The sequence below is a fragment of the Sinohyriopsis cumingii genome, chromosome 8 (assembly GCF_028554795.1).
Source record: "Sinohyriopsis cumingii isolate HCF-2022 chromosome 8, ASM2855479v2, whole genome shotgun sequence".
Lineage (NCBI taxonomy): Eukaryota > Metazoa > Mollusca > Bivalvia > Unionida > Unionidae > Sinohyriopsis > Sinohyriopsis cumingii.
The window spans coordinates 42,728,806-42,751,647 of record NC_142968.1 but is presented as its reverse complement, the minus strand read 5'-3'; the positions used below and the strand labels follow the sequence as shown (position 1 = coordinate 42,751,647).

At 34.4% G+C, this 22,842-nt stretch overlaps 1 protein-coding gene across 1 annotated transcript in view; it reads left to right on the top strand.

The window, feature by feature from the left end:
• Positions 1–22,842, top strand: part of LOC149793380 (neural cell adhesion molecule 2-like) — a 38,972-nt gene that overhangs the window by 2,142 nt on the left and 13,988 nt on the right. The window contains exons 2-10 of the mRNA XM_089967358.1: positions 1,453–1,519; positions 2,106–2,417; positions 2,861–3,154; positions 6,619–6,906; positions 7,610–7,903; positions 18,905–19,063; positions 19,842–19,866; positions 20,981–21,027; positions 21,471–21,649. Of these exons, the coding sequence (XP_089823484.1) occupies positions 1,453–1,519; positions 2,106–2,417; positions 2,861–3,154; positions 6,619–6,906; positions 7,610–7,903; positions 18,905–19,063; positions 19,842–19,866; positions 20,981–21,027; positions 21,471–21,649 (1,665 nt within the window). The remainder of the gene's footprint in view (positions 1–1,452; positions 1,520–2,105; positions 2,418–2,860; positions 3,155–6,618; positions 6,907–7,609; positions 7,904–18,904; positions 19,064–19,841; positions 19,867–20,980; positions 21,028–21,470; positions 21,650–22,842) is intronic.

Sequence of the window (22,842 nt, the reverse complement as noted above, 5' to 3'; positions counted from 1 at the left end):
ACTCATGTATTTCACTATTAAACTGAATGACATGGTATGGAAACTTAAACCCTTTTTTGTGAGGCGTCGTCCTTTACAGCTTACGCCATGGTATTCCTGAGCCCATTTCGTGATCATGATGCGGAAACTTTCTCCGGTTTTCGTAACATGAAGCGACTGAGTACGCGATATGTCCAGTGAAGCCGACCTATCTATTTCAGAAGCATCCCCTAATATCTCAACGGAATCTAGTACCACACTGGAAGCTTGGTTGACTTCCTAGCAGCATGCCATTGCGTTATGCTTATCCGAATCAAGTTCATACGGACTCGGTTATTATTTCAGAAATACGTACTACTTTTCTGCGCTAGAGCGAGGTACATAAGTACATTTAAAAACCTGACCTTCGACCTAGCTTCATTGTTGTTCCAGGAAAGCGTATAGTTCTGAAGTGTTACGTAGTTGGTGCATAGGAGCTATGGAATGGGTTATACTACTTGCAAGAGGATACTCTGTCAGGGGTGTCACATAAATACTTCGCATTTTGAAGTAAAAATGCTAATAGTATGTGTACATAGACTAGTCCTTATTTTTGCTAGCCTAATGTGTTGGTTCTCGTGCACCTCGCATCTTTGCCTTTGACATAGTTCCATCCCTTCTTGGTGGTGTTGGGTGAACATATGGACACATGCCCGTTTGTTTGGGTGGGGTTACGTGAACACATGGACACATGGCCGACTTAGGTTAGGATGCGTGGAAGATAGGCAACAGGTGCCGTTACTGGCGGCAAAGTTTCACTTCCTACATGGGATGAATCATAACATTTATTAGAACAGTGTTAAACACACACACACACACACACACACACACACACGTGGCACATTTTGTTTCTATGATTATGCTCTCTGAGTGTAGAATATTTTTATGAGAATGAATAATAAAATTAAATGACTTGAAATAAATGGAGACGAAAAATAAATACTGTATACTAACAAGCGAACACTGGAAACTTCGATTGAAAGGATTCAATAGTACTCTACATCAATTTCACCTATGTACCGCCCCAAAATATCTTAGACGTTTTAGAGGAACGCCCTTAATACAAAAAGAATTATTACTGTTAAGGATCGTACTATTCTATCTTTCATCTAGTATTTGATTTGTATTTTACAGAATTTTGAATCTTTACAGTTTATATTTTATTTGTGATCCTTGGTCTTGTGAAAATATTTTGTGCAAATTAACACTATTTATTTTTTTAACTTTACATATTTTTGGCATTTTATAGCGTTGTTTGTTCTAGTGTGCCTTTAAGCTCTGCTCCATAAATACATCCACTTAATCAACGCACTGTGTACTTAATTCGATAACAATTCGCAAACAATTTTCTAAATACCACTTGAAGTCTGTTTTATGTTGGCAGCAATCAGATTCGTACACTCTTTCTACCCGATTTACTTCTTTTATTTTCAGGAAGTCATCCATGCCATTTTATTGATATATCCAGCTTTCTTGTGGGGATCTATTGTAACCTTAGCAGGTGAGAGAGTAAGGGAGAATTCTCTGAGCAAAAATGACTAATACATTGTATAAAAATACAAAATACTACATACCATTGCAAAACTTTTAAGAATCTCTCTATCAATAAATAATGTTTATTACATGAAAAAAATGGCTGCAAATTACCATTGTAAGAACATAACTTAACTGGAATGGTTCTATACCGATTAGCAGGTACAGTTATAGGTAATATAAGATGTACAAATATAATTTATAATTGACAAAACACGTAATTTTACGGAGACTAGGAGTACACCCACTACTACTACTGTCAACATCATCTTTATCGCCGTTGTCATCATTACCAACACGGTCACCATTATGATCATCGTAATAAATTAAAAATACAAATAAGATATGTATGTAATTTGTATCTTTGGTGTAAAAACATTGCACCCTGCTTGCATATCAAATGAATAATACACGGATTTGGAAATGTATTAATTTCTGTGAGTATCTTTCCGCCTTCATAACCCAGTTGATTTACGAACTTAAAGTTCAATTTTGTTCATTATCCAGATCTCGTTGTTAGCATGTTTCACTAATGTTTGTTATAATCTGTACAGGTGCACAAACTATGAATGTCCCCAACAAAACTAACTTGGTTTTCCAAGGTGAAGAGGTCACACTGAAGTGCTACTTTCCCGATCCATTGTCGATGAGGAATTGTCAATGGTATTTTACTCAGAACGAGGGCGTGGAAAATAACTTAACTAATGGAACAAGGTATACATGGTCTTGTAGTTACAAAGATGCAAATTATGTGCTTATTCAGATCTCATTCAGGAATGCCACCTTTGCCGACACTGGGAAATATACATGTGAAGCGATAACTGCCACGGGAAAAGTTAGAGGAGAACTACTACTGAATGTCTACGGTAAGCAATCTCTTTTAATTTGGTGCCAGACTCATCCAGAAGTTGTGTTTTGATTCTTTGGGTAGCGAGACAAGTTACATGTAACAAAACATTATTGGTGATGTATGGCATGTGACCTGTTCATTTTTTTTTTATCGAATTATTCTTTCAGTAGAAACAAGCAGAGAACTTCTAATACTAATGTCAGTGTAATTCTTGTTTTATCCTTGGTCTGTCTGTTTTATTTACACCAATAACCTTCATATTAAAATAGTCTCTATCAAGTGTGAAAAAGTATAAGATACTTCATTTTAAAGCTATGATATATGCAAGAGTATGTTTCGTTAATAACTAGCTACTATTCTTAGAATATTCTAAACACGATCACTTAAAATCTTTGGTTTGAAACATTTGCTTTTTTGGAAGATTTGGAAGAAAATCTTATTTTACAAGTGTCTTATCAGCAAAACCAGAGATTACAGTTCCCAAAAGTAACTACACAGCTGTTTCTGGTACAAATGTAACTCTCGAGTGCGTAGTGAATCCGACTGGTGAGGTCAGTATTTCTACTGGATGGCAGAACATGTTTCGTCAACAATGGAACAATTTAAGAAAATCGAACAAATATTTTTGGACCACGGAAATGCCGTCTCTTGTCATATCAGAAGTCAAGACAACGGACTCTGGAGTTTATAGATGTTTTGCATTCAACCATTTAATCACTGTTACAGGATCACAGATCTTCCTACAGGTACGGGGTGAGTATTAAACTGAATGAAGTTAATCTACATTGTACATACCACATGCATTCATTGAATTTTCCAATTAGATTTACCTACTGTAACTTTGTATACCACCAGATGATACGGAACGAATATTGCTCAATGAACATTAAAAGAAAACTTCTTTGTAAAGTGAACCAATTGCTGTCATAAAAAGTTTCACCTATCTCAGTGAAGACTGATAGATTTTACGAAAGAAATTCGACCGCCGGCTGGAAAATGCTGGGCTGCCAAAAACCAAATTGTATGTATTACACTAAGTTTATATTACAAATCAGGGGTCTACAACTCAAACCACCCCGAGGGCCGCATGAGGCCATTTTCGATGGCACAAGGGGCACGCCACCTTTGCTATATCTCATGACACCTTGTAATGCCAGTCATTTTGCGGGCCACGGGATTTCGCTGCGTGTTTGAGACCCCTGATCTAAATGAACTATAATACCAATAGTACTGCATTGTACTATAAAGTTTATATTACGGACTACATCAACCATACTTCCAATAGCAATGTATTGCACAAATTCTATTACCGTTTACATGGACTACAATACCATTAGCAATTTATTGCACTAAGTTTATATTACCGTCTATATCAACTAAAATGCTGTATTGCACCTCAAAATACTACTTACATTTTTGTAACACCTCCTGTTTGAAAATAACCGTTCGAATAGTTTCACCTAATGCTCTTAATTTCCAATCCCTACAAGAATCTCACATGGACATTTTCGGTTTTGTTGTTGCCGCTGTTTCCGTTATTGTACGAGTCTTCTTCACAATGAAACTCTTCCCGTCTCCTGCGCTATCTCTATTTTGCAGTTTTTTCTGCTTGTTGCTGCGTTAACCTAACTGTGGAAAAGTTACCTAAGAATTGACTAATTTACAATATTTGTCAGGCGTATCGACTTGTTTACTAATGCTTGCTTTCGAATGATGCATTCATGAAAGATTACATTTGTCATTTCATAATTACTGTCATTACATTGTTTCCGTTTAAAAGTTTCGAATCTTTATTCAAGTTGATTGATTCACTCCGATTCCACTTATATGTTTCGTCATTAAAATATATTTACAACCATTTCTTTTATAGTAAATGTAATTTATTTTGGTCTAATATACATGTTTGTAAGATGGTGATGAGAACGAGCTTTACCAATAAGTTAAATTTAGTTTTTTCTCCAGTAACATTTCACAATATTTACCTATTCTAGGGATACGATTAAATGAACTAATAAACAGCTGAGCTTGTAAAGAGTCGGGAATGTAATCCAAGGGTCGCAGGTTCAATAACCGCCCAAGCCATCCCAAGTAGACGGCTTCAATATGCCCATGGGAAGAAATTTAGCTCCCACTTCTTCGGCATGCTATCGCCGAATAACGCGCTAAAAGTGCTGTCCTAAGCATCAGCAAACCAATCAGTCTAATGCCCATAATAATTAGATGAATTTTACACAAAAGTCATCCAAACCACCAGTCTAATGCCCATACTAATAAGATGAATTGCACACAAAAATCGTCCAACCATCCAGTCTGATGCCCATACTAAGTAGATGAATCCTGCACAAAGATCATCCAGCGAAGATGTAAAATGTCCATACTAATCAAATGAATCGTACACAAACATCACCCATCCATGCAGTCTAATGTCCATAATAATGAGATGAAACCTACACAAAAAATCACCCAACACACCAGTCTAATGCCCACACTTTTTAAATAAATCGTACACAAAAATCATCCAACCATGCAATCTAATTTCCTTAAAAATTAGATGAAACCTACACAAAAAAATCCTCAAACACAACAGTCTAATGCCAATCTTATTCAATGAATTGTACACAAAAATCGTCCAACCAAGCAGTCTAATGTCCATACTAATTAGATGAATCGATTACAAAAATCATACAACCCACCAGTCTAATTCTCATACTATTAAGATGAATCCTACACAAGAATCATACAACCATCCATCTAATGCACATATTAACTAGATCAATCTTACACAAAAATCGTCCAACCAAGCAGTTTAATGTCCGTACTAATTAGATGAATCCTACACAAGAATCATCCAACACACTAGTCTAATGCCTATACTAATAAGATGAATCCTTCACAAAAATCGTCCAACCAACCAGTCTAATATCCTACTAGATGGACGAATCCTCCAAAACACATCAGCCAACCAACTAGTCTAAGGCCACACTGACCAGATAAATCCTATCAAAACTATATCTTGAAAGCAAGATTTTGAAATATAGATTATACAAATGGGTGCCAATTTATTCTTGATATACAATTCAAAACGCACTTTGTTACATGTTTTAAACAGTATTGGTTATGGAATATCGTGCCAGGCATCAGATAATGTAGTGTATTGTAATGTGATGTAAATCACCGTTAAAGCCACGAGACAACTGAACGATTTTTATTTTTGTCCTCCTGATTTTCCTGAATGACAACTATATAATAGTTCACGAATATTTTCTTTTATAAGCAAATTCCGTGACTAATTATGTTTTGTGATACTTAGGAAACTATTCAGTCTTTTCATCTGACAATGAACAAAATCAGCGAGTCAGCACAACTTACCATCATTATACCCTTTTACTATCGCGAAACATCAGAGTGTAATTTTATTTGTTTTACTCCCTTTTACAGTATAGGTTGTGTGAATATTTATTAATGTTGGATTTCCACTGATATTCTAGTATTGTACCATGAGAAGTTTTATTAATGTCGAACTATTTTAGCCAAATTGCTTCCTTCAATCATACCAGAGTTTTTCATGCTACAAATTGAACATCCCAACATTTCTATGCCAATGTGCTGACCATTACCATGTTTGGTTCCTCTAATCGTAATTAACTTCATCGTGCACAAGTTACACGACTATGATACATTGCATAATGTTTATACTGATAAAAACACAAGGTTTCAATGCTTGGTAAATCTGTTAGTTTAATGAAATGAATATATATGAATCATTAAAGTTTGCGAATTAAGTAAATGTAAATAATTTTCAAAATAATCTTTCATTGTCAAATATGGCGCATTCTTGCAACAGTTAGAAACTTACAACTGCATTTGTGAAATAAAACAAATGCCACCCCCACCCCCACCCCCGTTGCACCATAGTAGTTCTTATCAAAGACCAAAACTTAAGATTCAGTTGTCTTAGAGAAATGAACTCTATGTTAATATAATTGTCAGTAGTCCGCTTGATTTCATCTTTAGGAAAAAACACACAAGCGTACAGGATGTGAATAAAATGTCCATTATTGGTATGAAGAGAGACTTATTTAACCATTTATTGTGCAATTCCTCTTTATTTATTATCAACAACGACAATAATAATAATAATAATAATAATAATAATAATAAAAGAAGACGAAGTATAACGAATTAATGAATTAATGAATTAATTAATGAAATTGCAGACCTTCCTCAAGTGAATGTTCCACAAACTCAGTTCGTCATTACCAGTGGTGAGGATGTTGTTTTGAACTGTAGTGTTAATGGAAAAGGAATGTCAGTAATAAATGTTCAATGGTACAGACAATATCAAGCCTTACCAAATAATATGAAGTACATATGGAGACAATCAGGACCTGACGCATCCATTAGAATCATTAAAGCCACTGAAAATGATGCTGGGATATATGTGTGTGAAGGAACAACAGACGTCGGTTCCTCTAGAGGAAATAATATCGAGCTCAGAGTGGGATGTAAGAGACTTATTTTCAATTAGACGTGTAGCAACTATGGTTCCAAGCAATAAAGATGAGACACACACACACACACACACACGCATAAAGACAGAGACAGAGAGAGAGACACACAGAGACAATTATAAAATGTGCTAGACAGAACGGAAAGTGTTACCCCTGGATTCTATAGAAGAATACTTGAAAATAGTAGGCAGAATTAATATTTAATACAAATAATACTATCATGCAGGTTAGATAATCTCCGGCGGACCTGGGTTCGAATCTCCGTTGAGTACGAATTAAAAATTCTCTAATATGCATGATATATCCTGGATATATATATATATATATATATATATATATATATATATATATATATATATATATATATATATATATATATATATCCTTACAACTCAAAGTACGAATATTTTTACACTTAAGGGATGTGCACATTTCTATAATTTAACGTCAAGTTGAACTTAATGTAATACCGTGATTATATGTTGAACAAAAATCTGACGCTACATTTTAGTATTTCAGCAACTGAGATTATACAATGAGAAATTCTTAATTTGTTCCTTTCTTTTAAACTAATTTTAAAAAATGTTGCATCGATTCTCAGAACATAAGGGTTCCAACAAATGCATATCTTGAAGTTGACAAAATTTAAGTACGGACATGACCAAACCTTCCTAATTATGTGTTCGTTTTTTCGCAGTTAAACCAACAGTTGCGGTCATTGAGTACAATTACAGTATAGGAATGGGAGATAATTTGACTCTGCATTGTTCTATCGACGGACATGGCAGTGCGGTTAAAGCGATATACTGGTTGAAACATGAGAATTCTCAAAACAGATATCTCAATTCCTCCACGAGGCTATTTTGGAACGTTTCAAATCCTTCGTTGAAACTTGTTAATGTTAGCTCAGACGATGCTGGAAACTATACATGCGGGGGAGTGACAGAACATGGAAGGACAGAGAGTCAGTATATCAGCGTCCAAGTATTTTGTAAGTACCGGTTTACTACTCGGATTAATACGTTCATTTCAGAATATATATATATATATATATATATATATATATATATATATATATATATATATATATATATATATATATATATATATATATATATATATATATATATATATATATATACATATATATATATATATATCTTTCAACGTCAAAAGGTTTCGCCTATTTATCGATCTAGTTCGTCAGGATCTAGAAAGTAAGTTGGACTACAGCTGACAGTGATTCTAGATAGGTGTCTGTGAAATATATTCTATTAAAAGAATTTCTGAATACCTTTGATGTATGTATGTATGTATGTATGTATGTATGTATGTATGTATGTATGTATGTATGTGTTGTCATCCTTAAAATATCTTCATTGCATAATGATGTAATGTGATTAAACTCTACTCATCATGGATGTATTTGTATTTGATGGTATAGTAAAATGATGAAACACATCATGACTGGCATAGGAGAATGCATGATTAAATATAAATAATACGAAGGTTTCAATAAGGGAAATAATTCTAATTAATTCTTGATGCTTCGATCGTTTAAAAATGCGCGCGCGCGTGCGTGCGTGTGTGTGTTTTGTGTGTGATTTTGGCATTTTAATGTAGCTTTAACACTTTTAGTCATTTCGCTTCGATGTCTACAGTGTGGCAGTTTATTGTGATGTCTAGCACTGTGGCATTATGTCCCATCTTGTCACATTATCCTAATACCAGGCCCACCAGTCCGTACACCAAACTTTTATTGCTGAGCGAGAATCGAGGCAGCTGTAAGCACCATCTGTATAGGTCTTTAGTATGATTCGGCCAGGGTTCGAACTCGAGACCTCTCATATCCAAGGCGGACGCTCGTACCACTTAGGCCACCGGAGAGGTCATTTAAAATGCAGTATCTTATATAAAAAAATTAACCTTAATTTACAATGCAGCTCTTGATCTCATATTGGAATTATCTGGAAAACTTAATTTATAGGCTGTATCCCATAAAATGCTTCAAAGTTGTTGTTGTTGCTGTTGTTCTAGGGTTTAACGCCATTTTTCAGCACAAGATAGGCTATACATGGCGGCCAGTATAACTGGTGGAGGAAGAACCCTGGAAAACCCAGGGAAGAACCACCGACCCACGAGAAGCTACTGGCAGGCTTTCCCATGTACCCACGCTAGCCGAGCCTTGGACTCGAACCCACGCAGACAGAGGTGAGATGGCAGTGATCCGGAACGTTCAGCGCTTTAGACCACTCGGCCACTCGGGGCCCCAGGCTTCAAAGTAAAATATCATGTAAAATGAGTATACATTTAACTGTTTACACTAATAAAACATTCGCGAAAGACAAGCATAATCCCAGTTGTTGTTAGTGTCTCCAGACAACGTTTTTGTTGCATCAGAATATATGATGCCAGATATATGTAAAATGGTGGAAAAGAAAAACTCTTAAGTTATTCATTTCCATAGATAGCAAAATACTTAATCCATATTTTTGCCATAGACGCAACACGGAGGGTTTTATTTTTAACTTGTTTTAATTCTGTGATAATATTCTCAGTATGCAGCACATATGAGTGTTAGCAGAACTATAATTGAATTCATAATTTACATTGCTCTCTCTCTCTCTCTCTCTCTCTCTCTCACACACACACACACACACACACACACACACACAAACACACACACACAAGCATCTAATTCATCTTTCGGTACACGTGTGTGAAGTCTTGTGTTATATTAAGCACACGTACGTGGAGTGTGGTGTCATACTGGTAAATACAATAGTAGAACCTAAAATTTTACAAAGTCAGTAAAACTGGTTCCCACCCTAAAGTCTTAGCTGTGGAAATAATGGAAATAAATAAATGTGTATGCTTTATATCCTGTACAGTGGTGTCGCTCAGCAATAAGATTTTCCCTCAGGAATGAATCCAGCTGACATCGGTATTAATTTTAGGAGGCAAATAATTAATGAAATGAAAAATATTTCGACAGAAAGATCAAATACTATTCAGGTAATGTAAGGAGAAACAAAGTAGCGTATCACTTTCTGAATTGGGTAGAGGTTGCCATGGTAATAATTACAGGTGCGAGTGTTGAACAAGCAACTGTTGCAGTTGTTTGTTTATTTAGTGCGTTTTCTGAACAAAAATGCTGACCGCTCCAGTGGCCTAGTGGTTAGAACGTTGGCCTCTGATGTGGTAGGTTGCGGGTTCGATCCCCGGCCGAGTCATACCAACGACTAATACAAATGGTGCTAGCAGCTGTCTCGGTTGGCTCTCAGTTAGTGTTAGGACTGGTCGGCCTGGTGTCAGAATAATGTGACTGGGTGGGACATGATGATACATGTCTGCGGCATGATGCCCCTGTGCTAGATGTCACTATAAACTTGCCACACTGCAGACGTCGTAGCAATATGACTGAGAAATTCTTAAAGCTACGTTAACAATCCATACACACACATACACACACGCAAAAAATATTAGGATTTGTTGCAATAGCTTTCAAAGATATTTTATTCCCAGCACAGTTGTAAAATATGAAATAGTAAAATTTTCCATTAGTTAGTCGAAACGAATTTAAAACGAATTTACGAATGGTTCAGCAAAGTAGTAAGGGTCAATGAACTCAATCAACTTGTCACTATTCCCTCCGCGTTACAAATAAATTTTAAAACCCGTTCCGCGATGAAATTTGTTTATATCGTATGCACACACACACATACACACACACACGCACGCACGCGCGCACACAAACTCAGACACACAGATACACACACACACACACACACACACACACACACACACACACATATATATATATATATATATATATATATATATATATATATATATATATATATATATATATATATATATATATATATATATATATATATATATATATATACACAGGTCGAGGTATATATATTTGTTTCCCTAGACTACAGAGTGAAACTATAACAATAACTGTCGGTATTGATAATTTTATCCCAAATGATCCTAGAAGTCCTAATGAATATAAATCCGAATAAACATTACTGGTGTTTCAAACTGAAAGTGTTGAAGTGCCTGTATTGGCCTGCAGTCTCTAATGTAGTAATGTACCATTGGCCTGAATTCTAATGATGTGCCAACAATCTTTTGTTAAATCACAGTAATCTAAAGTTTCCTTGTTTGAATTTACTACAATTCCAAGTTAATATCTCTTTCCAAAAACATTATAGATAAGCATTTTGTATTTTCAGTAAATAAATAATTTGACCTGAATAAATAAATTTCATCTCAAATGAAATACTGAACACAACAATAAGACTGATTCTGCTTCGATATCTTATGGCACAAATGTAATATATATATATATATATATATATATATATATATATATATATATATATATATATATATATATATATATATATATATATATATATATATATATATATATATTAGTTTATTTATATCACATACAAATACATATATTTTCCCTTTGAACAGAGTTAAGATTTATTACAGGCAGCTGTGTATTTACTGAGTGAGCAATCTCCTCACATCCCTGAGTGTGCTCTCTACAAAATGTTCTAGTTGATCTTTGTTATTATTTTGCTTTATTAACAGTACTGCCAGTCTTCTCTGTCTCTGTCTCTGTCTGTCTGTCTCTGTCTCTCTCCTCACCTCTCTCTCTCTCTCTCTGTCTCTGTCTCTCTGTCTCTCTCTGTCTCTCTCTCTCTCATCCTTTTGTCGGTCTGACTTAACGTTTTACTATCATTCATATATCCAGTGACAACCAGGGATGACCCAAGCAAAAATCATGTACTCTTTTTAAAAAAATATATTTTGCTATGATGGTTGAGAGAGAGAGAGAGAGAGAGAGAGAGAGGAGGCAACCTTTGGACAATTTCATATTTAATTAATACTTTTTTAGAACATTAAAATAGGTTTAAGTAACAAGAACAACAAAATATTTACGACATCAAAGTATGTGTACCACGTAACCGAGAAATTTACGGTATGATGTCGACAGGCTTTGCAGCTCTGTATAATTGATAATATAAACACTGTAGAGAAGTCCCAAGTAAAGTGCGCACATACCATAACGACGAATCATATTTTTTTTAAAAGTTTCATGGTGTAAAATCATTTTCCAAGTTTTTTCTTACCCAGAATATGTTTCTCTCTCACTCCAGAGTTCTGCGTAATTGTTTTCCGTTATACTTCAGAGGAAAGCGGGGAAAAGAAAGCAGAAATGATTGCGATGAAATTGTGTACCAAATTAAATTCGTTTAGAAAACGGTGATTATTAACATTTTGTATCGTTAATTGCATACGTTACTAATGATTATTGTGTGGATATTCATCGTTTATCCAGAATCAATAGCACACTGTTGCGAGAATGTTTACATATGCGTATTATTGCGCCATGAACGGATCACAACTTGGGATACCAGTAGTTATACCAACACTTTAAATGCCATGTTATTTTTAATGTAAGTGGTGTATACTTCAAATTAAAATTTAAGTTCTGACCTTGCAAAGAATATCCCTTTTGTAAATAAGACTTCTACCCAACAGTCTTCTGAGAGAAAAGTATTTCAGTCTAATACAAGCCCTTCTAAAACTCAAACTGGCACAACTTCTAAAAATTAAACTTCAGAGAAGCTTGATTCAATATCCTTGTCTCCTCTTACTTGTACATATTGCAAGAAAACAGATCACGTTCTCTCTGATTGCTACAAATTAAAAAATAGGCATGGGAATCAAGACAGACCTATCCTAAACGCTCTTATTTCTAAGAGGTGAAGGTCACGGTCATGCATTGAAAGCAATACATGTGTTGGGTCTAATAAACCTCAGTCTGATTTGATTATGGATATTTATAAGCCATTCATATTGAAGGGTTCTATATCACTCCTTTGTGATTCGGTCAGTCCTATCCCTATTAAAATTTTAAGGGACACGGGAGCTTTTCAGTCTTTTATTGTCAGGTACTTTGCCTTTTTCTGATAATTTTTCTTAAGTAAAGTGCGACTTTGTTAATCTTCTTCTCCATTGTGTAAATTTGCCATCAGACTTAGTCTCAGAACCCGTGACAGTATGAGCAATCTCTGTTTTACCCGTTGAGGGCATTCATTTATTACTAGGCAATGACCTAGCTGGAGACAAGGTTGTGGTTAATCCACTTGTAACTGACAAGCCTTGCTCGGATCAGAAAGTCGATCCAATTGAAAAAGAATTCCTTGAGGTATTTCCAGCTTGTGCAGTTACCAGAGCTATGGCAAGGAAAGCTCTTGAGAATGATGTAGATAAGGAAAGTATTCCTTTAGCTGACACATATATCGGTTAGGATTTCGCTGACATCACTTTCACTCCATGTTTGGATCAATCAGAAGGTATTGATCACATTAATCCTATTTTAACGACTCATTCTCTTTATTCTAATTAGGGTGATAAACGACAATCACTTGTCGTCGAACAGGGAAAAGATCCCGAGATCTCCTTTTTGTTTCAAAAGGCCATTAGTGAAACTGAAGCTACTTTTTTTGTCGGTTATTTCATTAAAAATGGAATTCTTATGAGAAACTTGAGACCTGCCAAGGTACCTGCTGATGACGAATGGTCAGTGAACTAACCAATTGTAATTCCAAAACCTTACAGACATGAAACTCCGTTGGCTGGTCATTTAAGGATCAATACAACTTATCCCAAGATCTTAACTCATTTATTTTTGCAAATATCAAACGTGATATTGGTTAATACTGAAAAGCTTGTCATACCTGACACCTGATAGGAAAACCGAATCAGAAAATTCCCAAGGCTCACATACAACCTATTCCTGCCTTTGACGAACCATTCAGTAGAATTATGGTAGATTGTGTTGGTCCCTTACCTAAGACAAAGTCAGGTAACCAATACCTGTTGACCATTATGTGTGCGTCAACAAGGCTTCCAGAGGCGATTCCCTTGAGGAAAATAAAATCTAAAACAATAGTAAAAGCTTTGATAAAGTCTTATACTCAATATGGCCTTCCCAAATCTGTCCAATCGGGTCAAGGGCCAAATTATTTAGGTCTGGAAATTTCCAGCTTATTATGCTTGAATCTGGCATTCAGCAATTCAAGTCAAAAGTGAAATTATTGTCTGACAGAACGATAGCGAAGTGAACTGTTGAGTTTTGTAGTAATGGAGTTCTGTCTCTCTTGCTCATTCATCAAATTTTAAATAATAATATTAGTGTTCCTGGATCTAAATAATTTATAGGAGTACCAGTATATTGAAAGAGATAGCCAGGTTAAAGATGCAATTAATTTAGTTGTACCTGTCCCACTCAGTGAAGATTGAAGTGAAGAAATATCATCGGATTCTATGAGATTGGAGTGACACATCTTCGGAATTTAGAAATTATGATAGCTTGGGACCAGAAACTTTCACATTTGCAAGAGCAAGAAAGAGATGAACTTAAACAGCTATTATTTGAATATGAGCACTTATTTCCAGATGTTGCTTCAAGGGCAAACAATTGTTTCAAGACGTTGCAATTGAAATTTTAAAACCTGTCAATCAACGCTCGTACAGAATGAACCCTCTCAAACGAGAATAATTGGTAAAATAATTTCAATATTTGGTGGAGAATGATTTGATGGATCCCAGTAAAAGTGACTGGAGTTCACCGTGCATACTTGTTCCATAACCAGATAAAATATTATGTATGTGTACTGATTATAGGAAGATGAATAGTGTGACAAAAACAGATTCATTTACATTACCAAGAATTGATGACTGTATTGATAGATCGGGAATGCCAAGTATGTCACCAAATTTGACCTTCTGAAAGGATTTTGGTAAATTCCACTAACGGAAAGAGCAAAGTAAATTCCGGCATTCGTGACTCCAGATGGACTTTACCAATATAAAGGAATGCCGTTTAGGATGAAAGGGTCGAAAAGTACATTGCAACGTCTCATGAATATTATTATATCTCGTACAGACAATTGTGATTCTTACATCGATGATGTCATCATAGACAACAAGAAGTTAAATAAGCAGCAAAGAAATTATTCAACAATCGAGAAGCTATGTTTGGCTTTAATATTGGCATTAGAACATTTTGAAGTTACCTAAGTTCAGCTCCTTCTTAGATTATTGTATTTAGTGACTACAACCCCCTTACTTTCATCGGCAAGATGAACAATAAAAATCAAAGACTACTAAGGTGGAATTTGTTATTACAAGAATATAATCTTGACATCAGGCACATCAAGGAAAAAGATAGTTTAATAGCAGACGCACTTCCCCGTGTATAACAATGTATTATTTCATGTACACTGTGTAATTTATATGAGTTCTTTTAACCTCATGTATAACTAGTCTGTGATAAAAAGAAAGCTTTAGGTATAAATCTTTCTTTTTCTTTATGGGGACGTGTTAGGTATATTTGATCAAATTATATCTGATTTTGATATATATTTATTTCAATTTAATTGTTTGTCAGTTTTAAAAAAAATATGTTTCATTACATGATATTGTAATGTAAATGTATTCACTAGAGATAATACTTTTTCAGAAAATAATTTGACCTTGACTGTTAATTTACAAACATCATGTGTTGATCTAAATCCTGATCTTGTTTCAAACTTTTACCAATCACGTAAACACGTTCTATCTTAATTTTAAAATGATTGATTTTTGTCGAGGTCATGTTGGCATTTCTTGTTTAAGATGTAAAGACATTTTTTAATATTTATCAGAGTAAAATGGTTGGTTTTTGTCAAGGTCACACTGGATGTACGTGACCTTTAACAAGTACCTATTTTCTGTGAGCTTCAAGAACATGATCACCTGACCCCCGATTTACGTTTAGAAGACGATATAACCTCTGTTTTGGAAAATTATTATCTGTAGAAGCTGGGCTGTTACACTGAAGTTGTATGTTGTGCTATTTGGAGTTATTTCAAATTACTTGGATTGGAATTATTTCAAATTACTTGGATTCAAAACTATATATTATGCTATTTGTCTGGAAAATACGTGTGCTCATGTAAAATTGTTGATCAATGACATTTTGTTTTGACAATAAAAATTCATTCAGCTATCAGAAACCAGAGTGATAATTCTTGTTTCTATAAGGAACTGTAGAATTAAACACTATATATTTCACCATATGTCATCGTCTTCCATCTTCTTCGTTGGGATTCAAACTTGAAATGAGAAGAACATTTTGTTATTATGACCACAAAAACTGTATTCGTAGATTACTCTTGGATATTGTTTTGGATTTGATTCTACAAAAGCGTATGTTCATATTTTTTTCATTTTTACAGAATTTTTGCAGGGAAATAAATTGTATTTTTCAAAGCTTGTTGTTTTCACTCTTTCTTGTGTTACTGCTTATTCGAGTTTAAACACGTGACATAAGAAATGCAGGATTATATATTTGAGTCACGGATTCTGGACCAAATATGTGAAAATAAGTGTAGGAACAGATGCTTTACTTTATAATGTGGAAAGAAAGCAAAAACAATTAAGTACATTTCGCATCATCAATAAATTGTAATGCTTTATATTAGGAATGTTGTACTAACTTGCATAAGATTACTTGGTTATATAAAGACACAGGTTGAATAGGATGATTCCTCAAGCTGCTTCCAAAATTAATGACCGAGTTGTAATGGTAAAAAATAGTATATTTCTTTGTGTGTTGAACAGTTATCATTTATCGAGTTCTTAAAGGTCATCTTTATATTGTGTCTAAGACATTATAATTTTCGTAGTTTCTAACAATAGCCGAGTTTTGTGAAGACTTAGTCTAACAGATGGTTGAGACACGTAAAAAGATGACAGGTAAAACCCATCTTGCATCCAGTAATGAAAGAATACAATGAATCATCTGATGTTATTAAAGCAGACACAGCTATTACAAACCTCGATTTAAAAATTCACTCTCAATGTCCCAAGTTCTCACCAATTTTTGAGGACCTAGCACATAAAACTAACACATTATGATCTGAAACTACGAAGTAACATGTTTGTTCAGTGAAAAACGTTCACTCTTTGGAGAGTGCTACTCGAGCAATAAGGCGTTCTTTACGTGGGGTTGCAGTCACTTAGCGCCTAACGCAAGTGAGATTGCTATTTTGGCCAAATATGACAGTATTCGTGACTCAGTTGCAGGGAAAGATTGCTCTCTAGCTGAATTTTATCGTACAAGGCAGGGAATTATCGAAAATGCCGCCGATTCAGGTACCAGATTGGAGGTCATTCTGGACAAAGGGAATTAAAAGATCAAATACAGATGAGTGCAACAAATATAATTGTATGGACCATGTTTTGGACAAAGATTCAGCAAACTTTTAAGCGTGTGTCAGGTCCAAATACGATACATTCCAAACGTTTGATTAGACTGGTTTTCTTTCGGATGGAGCAGGAAAACAACTGAAAATGAAAGAGCTCAAACCATATAGTATGCCATTTACTTCAGAGATGGACGTTTGTACTACTACCAAAACAGAAACGAATGATCTTAAAGGTCATGCCACTACTTGTTGTACCTTGGTCAGCTGATTTTAGTGCTATTTTTAGATGATCACTGGTGCATCAGTTCAAGCTATCATGAATAATCTGAAGATCAGTAACGCGGACTTCTCCAAATCTATGAGGCAATGAAAGGAAACAACCTGTATAGATGATATGTAATATTGGATTAATGTAGTAAATGTAATAAAATTAGATCAAGAATCAGTAGATCATTGCAGTAAATGTAATAAAATTCCTTCAAGAATCATATTAGATCAATGCCGTAAATGTAATAAAATTCCTTCAAGAATCATATTGGATCATTGCAGTAAATGTAATAAAATTCCTTCAAGAATCATATTAGATCAATGCAGTAAATGTAATAAAATTCCTTCAAGAATCATATTAGATCAATGCAGTAAATGTAGTAAAGTTCCTTCAAGAATCATATTGGATCAATGCAGTAAATGTAATGAAATTTCTTCTAAACGGCGAAATGTCTGAAAACATAAAAATGTAAATCATGAATTTTATTACCAAGGAATGATTTTTACCTGTAAATCAGAATAACAAATATTCACATTGTTAATAGCTAGAACGTCATTTTTCATTGGTCTTGTGCGGGGATGAAGGGAGTAGTAGGTTTGACTAATTGGGGTGGAATATGGCTGATCGGTTTGTACCCCTACCTCCCAACCCTCCCTACCTCCTAACCCGTTTCACAAGTACCTTAAGCTCTGTTTTCCATAATATTACAGACAGACAGACATGCAGGCATGTATATTAGTAAAGAAGTTATTTCCCTTTATTTCCTACTGTAATAGAAATAATAGACATTATTGATATGCCTCAATTGTCATTCATTTTCTCTCTTTTCTGCATTTATAGATAAAAGTCGAAAGTATGACCTATGTCCATATAATGATTTCCTATATAATTGGATAGTAAACATGTTTATCCTGACTTTTCTCAAAGACAATCCTCTGCAATTGATTGACGGAAAGAAAATGTATCTTTTATTCATAGTAAGTTTGGCCACAGTTACCAATGGAAACAAGTTGACACTACTGGGGTTTTTGGGGTAATAATTGGAGTAAATCTACTGCACCTGTTGTTCAGTTGGCGGATCCTAGCAACCTTCTGGAAGGATCTATTACAACTAGGCTTTCTCCCATAAGGAACCATTCCGTTTTCTTCTTAAAAGGGAACTATTATACTGCATCTTTAATCCTTTACGAGCAGTGTCGATTATTTCAGGCCTGAATTGCAGCAATAAATCTTTGGCTTGGTCTTTACTTAAGTTTAAAATTCAGTGACCTGATTGGTCGAAATTCAAATCACACTTAAACTGTAATATACAAATGTTTGAAGACTAAATTGATATATGGGTCGAAACTGGGCTTAAAATACTGGTAATTTTGAGCCTGATAGTCTGAGTATTACCGACCTTACACATTACTTCTTACTACTAATTTTCATTTAGATCTGCCGAATATCGATCAAGGAGATAAAGAAGACCCAACTGGTAATTCATCAGAGAAATATGTGGCCATTGGGGTATCCGTTGTCGCCTGTGTGGCCTTGATCGGTTTTATTGTATTCTTTGTATTGATCAGAAGGAAGCGTCTGAAAGGACATACAGGTAAACATGTCATCTAATCTCTAAATAGTTAACGCACGGGATGAGACGAAGACGTTAGAAACTAAATAATTAAAGCTGCGTGCAATTGTATTTCATTAGTTAGAGACAATTACAAGGCCCTGGACTAAGTATGCCTTTTATATAATTACAAATAGTTAATTCTTTGTTTTATGCTATACTAGCAGAAGTTGTGTTAGTTCTACAAGTCATGGACTGTATTTAATGATATTGATGACTTCAGCGCTATGCCTATGCATGATCATTTTTAACAGCATTGTTCGATTCTGTCGATCTGTAACAATTTGAACAAACTTTAAATTATGGTTGTATTGAACACAAATGTTGGATAATTCAAATTTAAAACTGGTTGTGAAGAACACAATTTTCGGCCTGTTAAAACTTAAAATCGTGGTTGTATTGAACGCAGTATTTAGATTGTTCCTGCATTAGCTGCAAAAACTCCACGTTAGGAAATACGGTAAAGGACTCGGAGTGCTCATTTAATTTCTGCTAGAGACAGGTGTTGATTGTGCACAATGATTTTTTTTTCTTCATACCAATAGGTTACGGTTTGAAACTTTCCATTCACATTCAAGCTTTAAGCCTGCTCTTGTTTTTGGATTATTAAAAATGATGCTAAATTTAGTGAGTAGCTCATGTTATCATTCATCCTACTTTTATTTATCTGATATATAAAACACTGTTTCAAGGTCTCATTAGACACTCCATACCGTAATATGTAATTAATTAACGTTCATTTCTTTCTTTTCGTTGGTAGATAAGCCAAATTCAGGAATAAGAAGGTAATGCTTTTCATTCTTGAATATGGATTTTAATGTAGCTTTAAAACAAATTTCAGTTACATCGCTATGATGTCTGCATTGTGGCAGTTTATAGTGATATCTAGCACTGGGGCATCATGCCGCAGACATGTAGCATGATGTCCCACCCAGTCACATTATCCTGACACCAGACCGACCAGTCCTAACACTAACCTCTTAATGACGAGCGCCTAGCGAGACAGCTGTTGGTACCATTTTTAAAGGTCTTTGGTATAACTCGGCCGGGGTTCAAACCCACGACCTCCCGCATCCAGGCAAACGCTCTAACCACTAGGCCACATGAGCGGTTTTTTCTACTCATTGAACCAAAGTAAATAGTACTTGAAATTGTATATTTTCTGCAACTGTTAATTTTTCAACGAGATAGCGGATTTGACGAAGAATATAGAGTTTTGCAGATATTTCATTAAAAAGGCATTTTTTAAATTAAAATTATTAGCTCTTTATCCACGTCATCTGTAAAGAAATAGGAAATTTTAAAATTCTGGAAGAAATTAAAATGGTTGACCTTACAGTGATTCATAATATTTTCTTTCTTTTCTCTCCTTAACGATGCATCGTAACAATTCTAAGATGAAATTAACAACTGAAACATCTGCATATATGTTGCAGTTATATAAAACATAAAACTGTATGCACGTCTAATGTGTCATGATATAATGATGAGAGAAACCAGTCGGGCTCCTGTTGGCATGCTTCTATTGTCAGGCGTCTATTGTCATGCTTCTTTGTCAGGCTCTATTGTCAGGATCCTATTAAAAATGGAAATCTCGTGCAGACATATTTCGTACATGTTTTACATTATGGAAGTTTGGTGAAATGTTGCGGACTTTCATATTTCAAATACTGGTTATCACCTAGGTATCAAATTTGAAAGAAAAGAAATATAGACAAGATAATGAGAAAAATGTCCATTATACTTTAGGTAAGCTGTTTCATAATTGACTATATTGATTCAATGCCGTTTTTATTCTTATTATTTATGCAACAATAGCATATTGTTGGGAGTAAAGGCATAAATTAATGTACGAGAAAATCAGTTATCAAAAAAAGTCTTCTTTTCATTCATATGCAGTACAAATGGACAACAGCAGCCTTCAGCATCGGAAAATGTTAGGAGTGGTGAGTTCATTTATCTTATCTCGCACATGCGTATACTGTCTTTATATTAAATTTGCTTGCGCATATACACTAACTCGCTTTTCCTATATTCAGGTTCGTCAGCAGCAATATCATTAGCATCAACAACAAGAATATCAACAATATACATGTTGATACTCTAATACAAGATAGCCTTCCCTACAGGGTAATTTTATACAAAAAGGTCAGTAGACCATCAAATCACCATTTAAATTAAAATGAACAACATTATTTTACCCAAGTTGTCCATGACAATATAAGATTGTTTACCTTTCCATCTGAATTTCGCTTTTCCAGGCTGCCATTACGCGACCTTTATTGTTGTTCTCTGTGCTTTCGGTGTCATTGTTATTATTATTGTTATTATTATTATTATTATTTTTATTATTATTATTATTATTATTATTATTATTTTTGAACAATAGGAAATGATCGTGCGAAGTTTTATGTTCATCTATCTGGAGATATGACGTATGCGCAAGTGATTCGAAAGACTAGTATAAATATTGATGGAAATAAGAATACTGAGTACACCAACACATTACAGTCTAATACACATATCGATGGAAGCAATAATAATGGGGACACTGATACATCACAGGTTGTAAGTATAATTATTTACAAATAGATTCTTCTTTATGAAACATTTCACCATTAATTTAGATTTTCTTCATTCCTTCATTCAGGTTTCACGTCGGACGGAGTGGGGTGGGGCAGTATTTAATTTGATTGTTTGTCCGTAAGTTTTACTTTTTTATTATTTCATTGCATGTTATTGTAATGTAACATTGTCTACTGAACTTGATCTTGTCCAAAACTGAGTTCATTTCTGCTTGATCTGATTGACCTTTTCAATTTTTTAATTTCATTTATTTAAAGAACTAATAATAGCTTCATTATTCTCTATGTGTATGAGCTTATTATCAGGATTATTATTCAGGTAAACAATAAGTGGTAAACATGTTGATCAGGGTAAGAGTTTTTGGAGATTCCCATGTGAATTTATAAGCTATTGTGCTGTAAAGAAGCAAGGCTCATCAGATAGATCTAGATGGTTATTTTCCATTAGGTAATGGATGTGTTTAGAAAATGTTTATGTGACCTGAGGTCAAGCAGAGAACTATCTTATTTTGTGACTTGTGACGGTGAGGTATTGACCAGTCGTGCTTCAACATATACCACTCTAACTTGTATTATGTTGTGACTAGTTTGGTCTGAATTCTATTTTCTTCAAATTATTGAATTCAAGTGATTATTTTCTCTGAAAATAAAAAGTGCTCTGACAAAATTCTTGGAAAAAAACAATAATTTGAAACTGTACTGAATTCAAATCTGGAATAATATTTCTGTGATTCAACAAGAGACTGTTAAAACATCAGTACTTCGTAGGCCATAACAAACACGTCATCGCTTTCAATTTTAAATCTCTGCAGGACTTGAACTGAATTTTTTCCAGGATTTTTATTATTAGGACTTGTGTCTCTAATTCATGGATTATCTTTGGAATTAATCTGCAATACCGCACGTTCTTTTTTCACATTTTTTCACTTGGCATTCTAGGTAAATAAATTATTTGTAAAATTTTACAAAGCTTGTTGTCATCACTCGTTTCTGTTACTTATTTTAAGAGCATAGACGCGTAACAGAAAATCTCGGTTTATCCGGGATACAAATTTTGCTAAAATATTTCAGAAAACTTTGTTTTTTATATTTAAATTCCCCTATTTTCTGATTTTTTTAAAAATCCCAAGTATTGTTTCACAATTGTGAAATCTTAGTGAAATTAACATGTTTTTG